Source organism: Homarus americanus, unplaced genomic scaffold (assembly GCF_018991925.1).
Source record: "Homarus americanus isolate GMGI-L3 unplaced genomic scaffold, GMGI_Hamer_2.0 scaffold34360, whole genome shotgun sequence".
Taxonomy (NCBI): Eukaryota; Metazoa; Arthropoda; class Malacostraca; order Decapoda; family Nephropidae; genus Homarus; species Homarus americanus.
This window is the reverse complement of record NW_024739403.1, coordinates 695,455-711,964: the sequence shown is the minus strand read 5'-3', so window position 1 is coordinate 711,964 and position 16,510 is coordinate 695,455. Positions and strand designations below refer to the sequence as shown.

Here is a 16,510-nt window from a genome sequence, read left to right as displayed (position 1 = left end):
ATGATGACCATGTCCGCCAAGAGGATGATCACCAAGAGGGTGGCATCCTCCAAGATGATGGTAAAGATGACGTCCACCAAAAGGACGATCACCAAGAGGGTGGCGGGTACCAAGACCCTTACCAAGTGTTGGTTCTAGTCGATGCTGTCCGCGAGCTGCTCCAAGAAATACGGAGAACGGGCTTCCTGGTGGACAAGACAATGAAGTTGTCACGCAGGAACACGGACGAGCTGACGACGAACATCCTCCAAGATGATAGCGAAGATGACGTCCACCAAAAGGATGATCACCAAGAGGGTGGCATCCTCCAAGATGATGGTAAAGATGACGTCCACCAAAAGGATGATCACCAAGAGGGTGGCATCCTTCAAGATGATGGTAAAGATGACGTCCACCAAAAGGATGATCACCAAGAGGGTAGCATCTTCCTGTACGATTGTGAAGAGGACGATCACCAAGAGGACGATCACCAAGAGGGTGGCGTCCTCCAAGATGATAGTGTGGACGCCGTCTACACTACCATGTTCGATGGTGAGGAGGATATAATTACATGCCGGTTCCCCATGCGGTTTGCCATGCGTGAACACGCTGAGGAGCTGTTAGCTCTGCCCAGTCTAACAATTCAAGAAATTTCTAAAAATTATGGCGTCACAGTCTCATATTTTGGGAATATGTTGAAACTAAAAGGGAAGAAGAGGGGAGTGATTGAAATATGCCTTCAGCAATATAAATCTGCCCACAAAAATATTCTCCAACGGGAGAATCCGTGAGTTTAGTTAGTTTTTTCTTCGTGTTCTTTGCAAGAGAGTACGTAATAAAAACAATACATCTTTTTTTTTCTGCTAGTAATAGTAGTAGTAGTAGTAGTAGTAGTAGAAATAATAATAATAACAAAAGTAATTGTTAGTAAATAATAATAATAATAAGTCAATATATAACTGAATAACTCTCAAACAAAATATTAAGGCATCTCTTACTATATCGTTAACCTTTGACCTTTAACCCCAGGTAATCTAAATAAAGGTCAATATAAAATAAACAAACCTAACGTAAACTAACCCAACCTAACCAAACGTAAGAAATAATCAACAGGTGTAAGGTTGTGGGTCAGGTACACAAAAGACCAGGGTGTTTCCATGACGCTTAATCGCTATGCATAAATCTTGCTTGTTATACGTGTTGTGGTAATAAACATGCCTTCACAAGTCTACATTCTCATATTTCATTATAATTCACTAACAAAACATTCGAATTTTTCATTATAATTCACTAAGAAGCATTCGAATTTTTCATTATAATTCACTGAAAAACGTTCGATTTTTTTCATTATGATCAACTAAAACATTCGAATTTTTCATTATAATTCACCAAAACAGTCGAATTTTTCATTATAATTCACTAAAGCATTCGAATTTTTCATTATAATTCACTAAAACATTAGAATTTTCATTATAATTCACTAAAACATTCGAATCTTTCCATTTACATAACTCCACCAAACGTCAACACAGCCATCCAGACTCACAGATGATGTTCTTGGCTGAGTCTACAAGGGATGAATTTAACTTATAATTAAACCTTCCTACCTTAAATATGGCCGCCAGAGGAGCTACGTTGGTCATAAAAATCAAATAAAAATGCTGAATTAAATGAGGTTCAGGAGTAAAAAAGTACAGGTTAAGACTCATGAAAATCCACTCCATAATAAGACTTCCAGAAAAATGAGAGCCTTAGGAGTCACAACACCTAATTTACACATATAAATCTTGCCTCGGGTGTTCGTGTTTCAATGAGTCTTTAAAGTTGTTGTATACGGTGTCTTAGAGGATCGGAAAAATCGACCAATCAGAAGCCAGAATATATGATTAGTATACATGAATCTTGTTTATCGTTGAATAAATTATTGAGCAACCCCGTGAACCATGTCTCACCATCCCCCCCCCCCTACTAGATAATTAGCACTGACCATACACCACAATTGTTAAGGGCCGCCACTATGGTCATGGTGCGGGGGGAGGGGGGAGGGTTGTCATAACTCTAGATCAGTAATGAGGAAGAGTACACGGGGAAACTCTTATTTTCGCAGGTTAGTAATATTGTGTTTTTTGCACGTTAGGGGGCCGGAGGGTCGTCCTGTAAGGTGTTATAGTCTTCGGAATAGAAGAGAACAATACGCAAAACCTCTTTCACATGTTTGTTGTTTACTATTACAGGCTCCAGCAGCTGGCCGCTCAGCATCAGCCCCGAGTTGTCTCCATCCATGCAATCAGGACATCAGGCAGTTGAGGAAATAGAGTTTTCCGAGTGTCATTAGAGTATCCATAAACGATAATGCCACCAGGTATGTTAATCGATTAACAGCTGAAGAAAGTTTATTATGACACTAATATTACAAGAACAGATCACAAAAATTATTCAAGTAAAATAGTTCCTCAGGCCTCAATGGTTCATGGATAATAATTTAGACATTATATTTTCAATAATACTGTACACTCTTTGTGTTTTCAGGTGGTGAGGAAGTGTTTTCCAACCCCCTGGCTCCTCCAGGGGAAACCGTTGTGGATGAAAGGTTAGTGTACGTAAGATATTTGAACATAAGAAAATAAGGAGTCTGCAATAGGCCGGTTGGCCTGTGCATGGCAGCTCCTGTCGAGAGTTACTACCACTCTCTATCATCCATGAATCTAGCCAGCCTCCTTTTGAAACTTTCCAGCGTTCCAGCACTTACTACAAAGTTGCTAAGCTTGTTCCACTCGTCCACCACCCTATTTGTGAACCAGTTCCTTCCTATCTCCCTCCTAAACCTAAACTTATCCAACTTAAATCCGTTGCTTCAAGTCCTATCGTGCTCGGATATTATAAGAACTTTATCTATATCCCCTTTATTGATTCCTTTCACCCACTTCAATACTTCTATCATATCTCCCCACACTCTTCGTCTTTCTAGGGAATACAAGTTTAGTTTCTTTAACCTGTCCTGATATGGAAGGTTTCTAAGTCCCGGAATCATTTTCGTCATTCTACGCTGCACCGTCTCTAGTGAATTGATATCCATTCTATAATAAGGGCACCAAAACTGAATCGCATAATCGAGGTGCGGCCTGACTAGCGCAAGATATAGTTGCAACAAGACCTCTGCACTCTTATTACTTACACTTGTAGATATAAAACCCAATACTCTGTTTGCCTTATTTCGAACATTAACGCACTGTTTTCTAGGCCGTAGGTCCGGGCTTACAAGTACCTCTAGGTCTCTTTCACAAGTCGACTTCTCTAGGTTATTGTTGTTAAGGCTGTATACATTGACAGTATTTGTTCTTCCAATATTAAGTACGCTGCACTTGCTGGTGTTGAATTTCATTTGCCATTTTTCAGACCACCCCTGCAGTTTATTTAGATCCTCCTGTAATGCATTTGCATCCTGCCCTGAATTTATGTGCCGCCCTATTTTGATGTCATCCGCAAACTTGCTTATGTCACTGCTGATCCCAGTATCTAGATCGTTAATGTAGATTATGAACAAGAGTGGGCCTAGTACTGACCCCAAGGAACCCCACTGGTTACACGGCCCCACTCAGATTTAACGCCATCTACGCTGACCCTCTGCGTTCTATCGGTGAGCCATGATTTTATCCAATTTAAAACTTTCCCCTTGATACCATGAGCCTTAATTTTTCTCAGAAGCCTCTGATGCGGTACTCTGTCAAATGCTTTGCTAAAGTCTAAGTAAATAACATCGTAATTTTCATCATTATCTACTACCTCGAAGACTTTCCTAAAAAACGTCAGCAGATTTGTTAGACAAGATTTTCCCTTTGTAAACCCATGTTGAAAGTCGTAGATTAATTTGCTTTTCTCTAAATGCGATCGGATGCTATCTGCTATAATTGATTCAAGAAATTTCCCCACTACTGACGTCAAACTGATCGGCCGGTAATTTGACGCTGATTTGACACAGGATACAGGAGGCTATGCAAAATGCTACTTAGATGGCCGTCTTACTGAGTTACCAAACCAAATCTAGCTTAACCATTAACAACACGGTAAAATTTTAGTTTCAATCATCTCTGTGTTTACATATGCAAACTATTAACCTAACCTAGCCCAACCCAGGAACTATATCTAACCTAACGGGGGGGAGGGGGGGAGACTTCGCCCCCCCCAAGACCCCCCTTTATGTTCTGGTGTCCCCTAATGATTTAAATTAAAATAATAACAACACAGTCAGTTAATATGGCTTCCGTACCAATATCCAGTAGGATTTTTGGCATACGACTGTCATACCTGTATCCACTACAAAGATATTAAGGTAGCATGTACGGTAAATATAATTTTGGTAAATTTTTCTTGTAGCACCGTTCACTTGTAGCAAGTTAAAAAAATATTTTTCTAATGTATTTGTGTGTGCTGAGACCGAATACGACCTTCCTTTTTGGCGGAAATTAGCCTTTTTTTTTAGCAATTTTTTTTCGTTTGACGTTTTCCGAGAAAAAAAAGTGCCTAAGCGACTAACAAATACACAATAAAACACTAGAAAAACAATAACCAAACCAAACCTAACCTAACCTGACCTAACTTAACTGACTCTCACCATATGATGGAATCACCTATTTCTTACCTTATTGGCCTGGTTCTTGTTCGTCGTTGGATTCTGGGATTCTTACACAACGCCACATATGTTGGTCTTTGCGATATTTACATTCAGTCTTGCTCTTAGTACACTTTACTGAGGTTGGAAGAACACCATGCGATCAAAAAAATGCTATAGTTTCTACGTTATTTTTTCTTCCAAAAACTCGCAATCAGCTCCATATACTTTGTGACACCCATTGCAGACTTCCATGGTCGGAACTGAACTTGAATTTCAAAATATGAGACCCAAAATAAAACTCGATTTTGATTGGGCCAAATATACTCTGAATTAGCAAAAACGCTTTTGATTGGCTGCGTGACGTGTACGGGTACGCATGCGTGTCATGATTTATGAAGGAGACGCGAGACCTACTCAGTGTTAGGTGAGAGGCAGACGATAATGGCGCAATGTTAATGGAATAGAATAGAAAATTTTTTGGAAAAGCTATCTCTGTTATTATACATTTCCGCCAGTAATGTAATAGATGAAAATTATATTATAATTAGACGTCTTATTCGAATATGATAATAGATTAGTGGTAGGAATGAACGGAGCTACAAGAAAATAATACCATAATTTCTCATGGCCTGTGAGAACTCCCCTTTAACAGTACTGTACCTTTCTTTTATTGAGGGCAATCTGCATTCTTAAAATGAAACTTTACTCTCAGTCAACTTAAATTGCTGCATAAATACTGTACTAGTACCTACTTAACATACTTGTTTGAACAATCATGCTTTATGATTGCTTCAAAATGTAGTGAGGCAACAGGTATACTGGGATGTGTGGTTAAGATTTAGTAGCGTACATGGACAGGACGCTATACTAATTTTATTGTAGGTTCATAGGAAAAAAGGTAGAATACTTTATGCTATTGCATTTTTTATGGGAATTTATAGTTTTAGAGTAAATTGAATTATAAAGAGTGGAAATTTTGGTCAAAACAGGAAATTTATTACAGGGTACTAAAATACGTTTTTGTCAAGTATTTTGTCATGTTATAAATGAATATGACCCTCATTTCTGTGGGAAGTGCATATTTATGGAGATATAACCCCTACACTAACAACGACAGTGATTTCTGCCAAAGTGGGCAGGGTTTTAAAGATGAGGGAAAATGAAGAGTTAAAACAACAAAAAATTACTAAACAAAACATTGAAAACCGGACCTAAACTTTCCTAACTTAGTAAAGTCCTAATACAGTACTGTAATATTAAAAGCTTACCTTATTTAATGAAATGACGGAGAGAAAAGTGAATCATTGTTTTTGGTGTTTCTTCAGTGATTCTCTTCTTGTTCTCGGTGTTTAAGTCATGAGGCAGATATCGAATGAATACATCTAGATAAAAGTTGGTTGTGTATAAAACCTGGTTCACTGATTCAGTGTTTGCTTGTCCATCACATAAATAGTGTAAGATTTTGGGTAAAATCGTTATTGCAGTATAGTACTGCACTACTGTATAGGTTCAAAAGGTTAGGTTGAGTTTTAAATTTTTTTAACCCTTATTTTCCTTCATCTTCAAATCCCTGCCCACTTTGAAAAATTCATTGTCATTGCTAGTGTTAAAGGAGTGATAACACCACAAATATGCATTTCCCATGGAAATAAAGGTCATATCATTTATAAAAAGAAAAAAAAATACGTAAGTAAAATCTATTTTAGTATAATAAATTTCTCATTATGGTATAAAATGAATCTTTACCCAAAATTCCTGCATAACTTTAGTACTTATCCAATTCACTGGAGTAAACTTTATGGGATTTATTGTTTACTTCTTCTACACATGATATAGACATGATCAGGTTACAAGAAAATTGGCACATTTAAAGTTCTCTGAGGAAGTTTCATGGGATATAATGTTTATTTTTTAATCACATGACATAAACATAATCAGGAACCACCTATCAGGGGACAGCACTCTGTTACATGAAAGATCTGCACATCCCCCAGTATTTCATCTGGATACTTTAATCATTCACAGTATCTATGTTTGCCTTGTGTCTTGGTTGCTTAGCATCTGAATGGGTAACCATTTAATGTGTTTGCATCTTTAAATACTGTAAGGTAAATCTTGGTAAAGTCAGGTCAGGTTACCAAAGATTTGATTGTTGCCTTGTAAATCAGAAAACTGTTTGTATTACTAGATTGGTTGAAGGAGTTTATACAATCTCTCCTCCACTTACGACAGGGTTCCGTTCCGACGACCAGGTCATAAGTCGATTGAGTCGTAAGTCGAACCGACGAAAATAATACGTAGTACTGTAATAATTGTAAAACTTTTATCGTTTTAATACACAAACCAAGCGGGATATGACGTGGATGCTGTACACATGTGGCAGCGTGCTAGCCGAAGTTGTCGTACAACGTCATTAGACATTACGACCAAACGTCTGGACTCGAAAATAATGGAAAGTATTTTAATATAATATAACGACAATGACCGTCGTAAGTCGCATACTGTATATCGTTAGTCGAGGAGAAACTGTGCTTACCTCAGATTATAAGCTAACTTTCAGTAAGGGTCCTACTTCCACTGAGGTGTGCATCATGCCTTTAAAAGAAGTTATAGATTTTTATAAGTTCTCTTTTCTATCTCTATCCAAGATGCTTGGACTTTATTGAAAATTTATTACTAAACCATACCATGGTACACCTTCACTTCATTGAAGGAGGCTGCACTTCAACATGAAGAGTTGAAACTTTAGTTTGCCCATATTGAGCTTTGGATACAGGTTGGTAATGGTTTCATCAACCTTTTCATTGGTGATGAAGGCTTCCATTGCCATGTACTGTAGTGCTTTAGAACACTCTTTTCTGGATCATACCTTGTGCTCAACCATTGTTTGTCAGTGATATCTTGTTGTAGTGGAGTAATGTGGCTGTCTTTTTACCTGCCAATCCCTTGGGAGTTGAGTGTATCTGGAAGCTGGATTGGCTCAATGTCTAGTGAGTGCTTTTTCTTGTGCCGTGTCTTATAGTTTATAGAGAATAATAAGTAAAAACTCTATATTTTTCAAAAGCTAAATATATTTGCTACTTTTGATATTGTGTAATGTTATCATGAAAAATTATTTTTTTATGAATAACATGGATTGTAGGAGGGATGCTGATATAGGCTACCCTTCCCATCCTGAGTGCAGGAGGGGATGTATCATCCCATCTTTCCAGGACTTACACCCCAGTAAAATAATGTAGAATGAAAGAGATTTTCATTATGCTTCTGTTAAGTATAAAATAACTTGTAATATATACATTTATATATACTGTTGTGTACATAATTTAAAGTACAGTCATGCGCCGGTTAACGTCCGACTGAACAACGTCCGATCGCATATACGTCCGTGGCCCCCCCCCCCGCAAATAAAATCCTTGACGCCTGCTGGGCCACCACTCCACGACCCCCTGACGGAGACATGATGATCCTCCCCATACTGGTCAGATATTATGTGTTAAAGGAATATGCTTCCTATCTTAGGCTATTTTTAAACATTTGCCTCCAAGTGTAATGTTAACCTACATCTATTGAGGATAAAATCTTTCACCTACAAATTGACAATAACACATTTGCTGTAATCAGGCATATCTAGTTGCCTCAGCAATTGCAACCCCAGTTGCAATTGGGGTTGCAATTTCAAATTCTGTGGCATTTCTAATTATAGTGAAGTCTCTGGTGCTCTCTAAGATTAAGAGAGAAAATGGAGGAATCAGGCGTCCTGATGTGAGAGAAAACGGACTCGTATGATGGGGGACCAAATAAAAAAAGCATAGGTAGTACATGTTTTGTGGACTACAGTATTAAGCATACCCTTTTCATCACTTTGTAATAAACCTAGCCATGCCTATGTGTGTTTATGATATTTACCATAACATTATATATATATTTAGTGGGTATAAATGGTCGTAAAATGGGAAACTTGGGGTTTGGTCTTGGGGTGCCTGGAACCAATTAGAATAAATCCCATAGGTTCTGTACTTTCTTTATCGGCAGGGTCCCAATTAGTTGCTATAACCAAGGGATGACTGTACTGTACTGTATATATTTGTGACACTGGCCAGTTGCTTCTGGTGTTGTGGTACAGGGGTACCAAGTGACAGCACTAGGATCCCGCTTCCTCTATCAAGGAATAAACAATTAAAATTTAAATTGAAAAAAAAACATTCAAATAATGGGACCTAGCGAACCTAAATGGCCCTAGAGCGGGCACAGTCACGTATGCATCACGTATTCTTATAGATTGTGCTGCTAGGCGCACGTTATTTAGTGAATTTAGTCAATATTGTACAGTAACAATGGACCTAAGTGCAAACCTGTATTGTACATGTACTAAATGATTACGGTACTAAAATTGTTATGTCTTTTGCAAATATAGCTTGTTTATACAGGTATTCAAAATAATTACTATCTTACAAGAATCCCTCCAATGTAAGTTATATTCACCCAGGTCGTTTGGGTGGCAAATTATGAAAAGAGCTTTGTCACTCTTAAGTGATGATAAATAAACACACAGGCAGGCCTTCAGTGCCAACTGTCAAATCTTATCTCAAATAAATAAACAAACAAACGCCAGACACTCTGTCACCTCACCTCCTGCCCCCTCCCTCCCAGACAAAAGATTGGTGATTTCTTTATATTTATTTTATATAATATCCCAGACTAAAGTTAGGATAATATAATTTGCATTGCTGAAATCCTTGCAAGATAGAGATTAATTTGAATATAAGCGTCATATATTTTGCTCAGGATATAAAAAATGAAGTACATTGGTGTACAATACTGTAGTACATTTTGTAAAAAAGTTTTTCAACTGTATTTTTGGGTAGATTTACATAAATTTTTTCATTTATTTTCATCCATTTACATGCACACACCATACTAAAAGAAACGTAAAAGAAATAAATGACCTTAGTGCAAAGCTGGAGTGCACATGTACTAATTTGATTACGGCACTAAAATTGTTATGTCTAGTGCAAATTATAGGATGTTTATATTCAAATTAATCAGTATCTTACAAGAATCCCAGCAATGTTAATTATATTCACCCAGGTCATGTCACTGGCTTTTTATAAGAGAGAAGCTTAGTCACTTAAGAACTGATAAATATACAGGTACACGCGTTAGACCTTGGGCCAGTGCCAACTGTCAAACGTACTACCTCCCCTCCCCCCAAGCCCCCTCGCGCTCTCCCTCCCCTCCCCTCCCCCCAAGCCCCCTCGCGCTCTCCCTCCCTCCTTCCCTCCCTCCCTCTCCCCCAACTGCCCAGCATTGCTGGAATCCTTGTAAAACAGTGAATAATTTTAATATAAACGTCATGTATTTTGCACAAGAGATAAAAATTAATCGCCTGTATCACATTACAGTAGTGATTTAAGAGTAAAAGTGTATATGTACGTATATAGTATTCCACATACACGTAAGTACAAGTATAAATAAAAAGTTTATGTGATGATCGGACAACGTCCATTTCGGTTAACGTCACGTTTCCAAGAACATATCTAAGACGTTAACCAGCGCATGACTGTACTCTGTACAGTAATTTACCTTTTCTTGATATTTTCAGACCACAACGTTTGACCAATGCAGACTTCCGTAAGTTGTTAATGACTCCCCGTGCTCCACCGGGGAGTCAGAAAGAAACAGTTTCTTCAACTGGAACCAAAGCTTCTAGTACCGAGCCGCCAACTCAGCGACGTGAAAATAAAGATGACGTCCGAGCTGCTGAGAGGAAGAAAAAAAAGAGGTAATGTGTCAAGAATTAGTCATCATTATTTTCATTTTACAGTCATTTTCCACACTTGTGTGGATTAGCCACAGTTACCTGATGGCAGCTGTCCATGCTGGTCCATCTCTTGCAGTCTCTCTTATCAGGTTCCTAACTCTAATGTTATTTCTTACACCCTCCTCCCATATCATTCTTGGCCTACCCCACCTCTGACTCTTTCCACATGTCCAAACCATCTTAATCTGCATCTACACAGGACTTTGCCTGTACGTACAGGGTACTCTCAATACCCTCTTCCCCTTTTAGCTCAGCACATATTGCACATTCACCTCACTATTCTTATTTCAACTCACTCAAGTCTTCTTATGCCATCCTCTTTAACAGCCTTTGTTTCACTGCCATAAAACATCACACGTTTTACACCAGCTTCACAAATTCTTACATTCTTCCTTTCACTTGGATGAAAGGTCCTCTTTCCATTAATAAAGGCAGCAGCTCCTATAGTTTCCCAACGGTGGAGTGCTCACCACAATTAGTAAAAATTATGTGTAAGCCAAAGAATGGAAAGTAAGGGTCTTAATGAAGTTTGGCATGCAACCAACAGATGGCATTTTATTGTGGTGTTCCTCCACAGGAAGGCCTCATCATATCAATTTGATTTATATCTGATGCTTTACACAACCTTGCATTTCTTATCAACAGCACATCCATTCACATAAACCACCTGGTTCCATGGTACCCTGTACTCCTATGCTTCTTTGATGTCTATCTGCCTCACTTTTAGTCCAACATTCAGCCCAGTCTTTCATACCCCTCTTGGTCTTTCCCTCTCTTATCTAATATAGTATACACATTTAAATTATGCTCTCATTTAACCTGTCTTTCATGTCCAATTCTCACTATAGTATGACCCTAGTCATCTCTGGGTGGCATTTAATATATTTTCACATCTCGTAATACCTTTATTACTTATTACTGTACAGTATCTGCATTCTGTACATCAGGCATATTGCTCTCGAGCATGACGCCATGTTATTTCTGTAATTTTAAATATGCTTCTTCCACTTGTATCCAGTGTCCATGCCTCACATGTATGCAGTACTGTACTGTATATTGCAGGGGTGGCCAGACTTACTTAACCTAGAGTTGCAAACGATTATCTTCAGATGTTTGAGAGCCGCAGTACATAAAGGAAATACAGTATACACAAGTTTGTACTGTTACTGTACATACTCATTTCATAAAAAAAAAATTATATGCAAATATTACTAAGATACATGCACTGTACTCAGTAATACAGTATATACCAAATGTTTTCAAAATTTTGAGTGATGTTTGTTTTAACGGTGCTGAGCATATTTAATACATAATGAACTACGGGCACATCTCAGAAAAAATATGCAGGTTTTCATTTCAGTAACATAAAATGTGATTGTTGAAGGAAAAGGGGATGAAAATAGCTAAAAAATATTTTTAATTATATTTACTTGTCTTGGTAACATTTGGTAAAAACTTGGAGGAAAAGATAAAAGAAAAACAAGCAAACCAATAAAATTAGATATACAGTGGTTATTATTTTAATCATATAGTACCACCTTACAAAGCTTGTTTTACCATAATTCTGATTTAGGTGAATAATCACGATTTTTTTTTTTTTTTTTTTTTGGCCTTTCAAGTTGCTGGCTTTGTGGTGAGTGAGTGACACATTGCAGATAAGGCACAAAGGTTTACCTCCTTTATCGGTAAATGCAAAATCATCCTCCCACTCTGGTTTAAAATTTCTGTTTTCATTATCATACTTCCGCTTCTTACAATTAGATGATGCCATCTCCCTTCACAAAATTTTCATTGACATTGCTGTCAAACAAATTTTACAGTATGGTATTTAAAAGCTACTTATTTTTATGAACTGTAAACACATCTTGTACCCAGAGCATACCAATTAGATCTGGACAGTTCAACATCCTGTGTTACACTGCGTTAATGTGTCAGGTCATGACGTGAGGCTGGGCCCCTTGCCCTGCCCCTCACATCCCTTTCCCCTCCCTCTGACTTTCCTCCATAATTCCTGACCTGACTCAGCACTGATGAACAACACCTGACTAAATTCGAGCATTAAAATTAAGATTTAAATTCTTAAATATTTATACAGTACTGTACTCACCTTGAATATTTAACTTATTTTTTAATCTAGTGGCCTCACAGTTTATAAATATAAAGCTCGAACACTTTTCTTATTTACCAGTACCTTTTATATTAATTATGATACGAAAGGTATTCAGCCATTAAGTGTCAAAGATGCGCCTCAAAAGCCGTGGTTTGGCCACCCTTGGTATAATAGTAACAATGTAAGCTCAACAATTCCCTCCATACAACCCATATTTATCTCCTCTGATACTGTTCTCCCTTCATACATGTACCCTCTTTTTCCCGGCTACTCATGATTTAATTTATTGCTTATTGTTCTGCCCTTTGATGCACCCACTTTATTTATTACAGTTACTATGCAAAGATCAAGAAGGAAGAGGAAGAAAAGATGGCAGAGTTGGCAGAAAAGTACCGTGATAGAGCTAAAGAAAGACGTGAAGGCAAAAATCCAGACTACCAGGCAGAAGATCCATCGCAAGCTGGCATGGGAGGTTACCGTGCAGTTGCTCCAGATCTCAAATCGTATGTAAATTTTAATTAGAATTTTTTTTAATTTATGTAAATAAGTCTAGATGTTACTACTTTTTTTTTTACCCTGTTATGAATTTTATTTTGGGTTGTACTTTTATCAACTCTTTATTTTGTGTATTATTGGTGACAGTGTTTTAACCAATAAAGTTAATTTTGGAGACGGTATAGGCCTAGCCATGTGTGCTTAAGTTGAAAGAAAAATTCCCTCTCGGAAAAGGAAGCAAAATACAGTAGAGTCGAATATGGCAACCTATCTCAGGGGGTTATTGTTCAATAGGGTTGCTCATTTTTCCCAATTTTAGAAAATTGTGGATGGGGGTGTTTTTTCCCATTATTTCGTTACTCCTAAATTCATTGGTGCCAGAATTAATGAAATCCAACATGTTCTAGGGGTCGCGAATCCAAATATAAAAAATGAATTTTTGCGAAAAAACGTCAAAACTCAAGCTTTTTCTCTTATAGATCAGCAATCGCGCTGCTTTTCACTACTTAACCCTAATGGCTGGCTAGAGCAGCTATTCAGCTTTCCATTGACACCTAATTCGATTGCATGCACCTCTTAGTTGACCTTCTAGTTCAGGTCAAAGGCTTTACCTGCGTTAAGGGAACCAGATTCCAAAATATTCATAGTTTTGACTTTTCCATTTATTCGAAAACACATATCAATATTTTGCCGTCACAGTCTTTTCCATGATATATTTCCCTCTTAAAAAACAAACATCATTGAAATAGGTCAATAACTCTAGGAGGAGATGCAATTTGAAAGTTCAATCCCCCCTCTATTCAACTCTCACAGTTGCATCAGAGCAGACTTGCTGAAGCCACTCATCTGCTTCCTGTGCTTTTCCACAAGTTGCATGACATCCTGCAGCTGCTGCTCATCCTTCGTGACTGAATCAATGAAGTCCTGCATAAGCTTTATTCCCCTTTCGGCCACGTCATTGGTTACCTTCAGGCTTCTGGAGAAATCTTTCAGCTTCATGAACTCTTCGTTTTTCTCCCAGTCTTCCACCGGTGATATCAGCCATGCTGTGCCGCACACATGATGCTCCTTGAAGATCATCCATGACCGTTCATCTATCAGGTCGGAAAGCCGTGTAGTCTGTTGGATGACCAAGTTGTCGTTGGCGTAGTCGTTCGTTTCTTCTAGGCAGCTCAATTTGGTCGCCATCTCCTTTTTCTCTGCCGCACTCAACTTCTCGCTGCACAGCGACAGAACGACGGTCTGTGGCCTTAGATACCACAGGTGGCGGCTCGCGACCGCCAGCGCCGCATCAGCCACCTCACAGTCCACGGCCCTGTAGCGGAGGAGTTCGTGATGCAGTTGCAGGTCATTCACAGGCGCATCCTCGGCTACTGGTGATTTCAGCCACGCCGGTGTGTACAGCAGAGACACAAAGATCGCCATCCTCTGCAGCTTGACGCACAGGTCACTGCTGAGCTCTAGCTGGTGGCTAAACATGTAGATCTTGAGGTAGTATATGATCTTCGCCATCCAGCGAGCGTGGTGACATGCGCCAGGATGCAGAAAGTGCGTGCCGCGCAGAGGATTCACACCGAGGACGAGGAGCGTTAGTTCTGCCGCTTCTCGGTAATCCTCTCTGGCCCATTCTGTGACGGTCAGCAGGTAGCTAACGGTCCTGTGTCGGAGGTGACTGAGCCAGTCAGACTCTGGTAGATTTGCAATGTCCAGCCTGAGATACTGAGAGTGATCTAGTTGACTCCACCTTTTCTTAAGAGTCTGGAAGAGAGGGTCCGTAGGGGCCGATGTTTTGCCGAAGATGTTGCTGGCAGCGGCTCTCACCACCAGTTCCATGACGTGGTGTCTGCACCCAAGCCTCAACAGCTGTTTTTCCAGCAGCGCCTCCAGATGGACAACCGCACCTTGGACTCGCCCTGTGTTGGACGACGTTGTATCAAAGCACAGTGCCTTGACGTTTGAAGCGCAGCTCCAGTCCTCGATAGCACGAGCTGTTGCGCGTGCCTGGGTCAGGCCAGTGCCGTCCTTCACTGGCAAGACAGCAAGCAGCTTCCCTTCCTCATGGCCGCGCCCTGAGATGAAGATGGCCTGTCGGTGTTCTTCTTCTCCCACGACGTTCTGAAATGAGAGAAATATAAAAATTCAGACAGATAATGAAGAATTATCAAGGCTGCCTTTTTCTCCAAGCTTTTTGTTAATGATTTGATACATTTCTAACAATATATTACAATAGTCTAGGCTTTGGTAAAATATTAATGTAGTACCTAAACGTGTTCTCACCTTAACCAGCTTACCATCCCAGTGCACCACTGCATGTGGTGGAGGCGTGAAGGCTTCCCTTTGTGCGGCAGCTACCTGACGACGGTGTGAAGCTCGCGCCCGTCTCGCAGTCTCTCTCGAGATCCGGAACTCAGACAGATCGCCTGGCGGGTTAGCAGAGCGCAGCACTGCTGCGACCACCGAAACTATCTGCAAGCAAAAGCAGGCAAGGGTGTCAGTAGAAAATGTCGACTGTTTAAGTGCTTATCAAATAATTAACAGAAATTTCAAACATTCCAAACACATTTATGGATACACTTACTTCGTTATTGGATATCCGAAGACGGTCAGCGAGTTCCTTTAATGCTGGCTCTTGGAGAATGCGACGTGGAAGCTGAACCGTCACATAAGGGTGCTTTGATGTGTACCTGCCAGGTTGTATCGCTGTGTCCTTTTTCTCCATTTCTACTTCCGTTGGGGTGTCAGCCACCACAGAGGTTTGAGGTCTCGAATCACTGCTGCTTGGTTCACAGGCTGCGAACCTTCCCTGTTTCGACCTTTGCTTCTCGACTCGTTCCTCCTGCTTTTTCTTCTTAGCGGCAAAAATCTTATCGTTACCACTCATGAACGCTTTTCTTTCTCCGCGTTGGTCTTGATAGAAGGCGATGTCTTGTTGTTTGTCGGCCGGTGTAAGCAGCCGGTTCTTCTCGATGTCCTCTACGGCGTCCGGTGCTCCGATGTCCCACAACAGGTCAAGTTGAGACTTGAAGTTTTCAACCTTGTCCTTTGCAGCCCTGTCCCGACTTTTTTGTAGACTTCTCCAGTGCTCCCATAACCTTGTCAGCTTCTCCCGGCACCCCCTCTCTGAGATAGTCTTGATGCGAGCTAAATTCCAGAACGTGAGTACGTTTCTCACTGTTTCTTTAAACGTCTCCTGTCTGTCACCAGATTCATTCACTGTGTGAAAGAAGAACTTCAGGACTTGACGCATCGTCGGGAGTTTACTGCCTCTAATTGACGATGCTGGCTGGCCTACTAGATAGATTTCAGTGGCAGAACGGGTAGTGGATGATGTTGGCCTGACAGTCCCCTTAGCATTCTCCCCCGACTGCGACTCACTCTCTTCCATGATTGTATGTATATAAACAGATGAACTCTGTAAGAAAAAAACGTTTTGTAATAAAACAAAATAGGCAAACAAAATAGGGTCACATAAGAGCAATTTAATCACCTGTAG

The 16,510-nt window shown here is 39.7% G+C and overlaps 1 protein-coding gene and 1 long non-coding RNA gene across 3 annotated transcripts in view; one reads left to right on the top strand and one right to left on the bottom strand.

Annotated features, from left to right (window-relative positions):
- Positions 1-1,941: 1,941 nt before the first annotated feature.
- LOC121874682 (protein Red-like) overlaps positions 1,942-16,510 on the top strand; it is a 29,013-nt gene continuing 14,444 nt past the window's right edge. Inside the window, exons 1-5 of one of the 2 annotated variants that reach the window (XM_042378925.1) lie at positions 1,942-2,086; positions 2,214-2,341; positions 2,509-2,569; positions 10,194-10,373; positions 12,855-13,025. In XM_042378925.1, coding sequence (XP_042234859.1) covers positions 2,332-2,341; positions 2,509-2,569; positions 10,194-10,373; positions 12,855-13,025 — 422 coding nt within the window. In that variant the 5' untranslated portion in view covers positions 1,942-2,086; positions 2,214-2,331. Of the gene's footprint in view, positions 2,087-2,140; positions 2,342-2,508; positions 2,570-10,193; positions 10,374-12,854; positions 13,026-16,510 lie in introns of those variants that run through there. The other variant, XM_042378926.1, reaches the window with a different exon arrangement.
- LOC121874684 lies at positions 15,075-15,651 on the bottom strand. The gene is made up of 3 exons (XR_006090473.1): positions 15,596-15,651; positions 15,295-15,483; positions 15,075-15,132 (listed from the first exon to the last, which is right to left on the bottom strand). It is a non-coding gene; the product is annotated as an uncharacterized LOC121874684 (long non-coding RNA).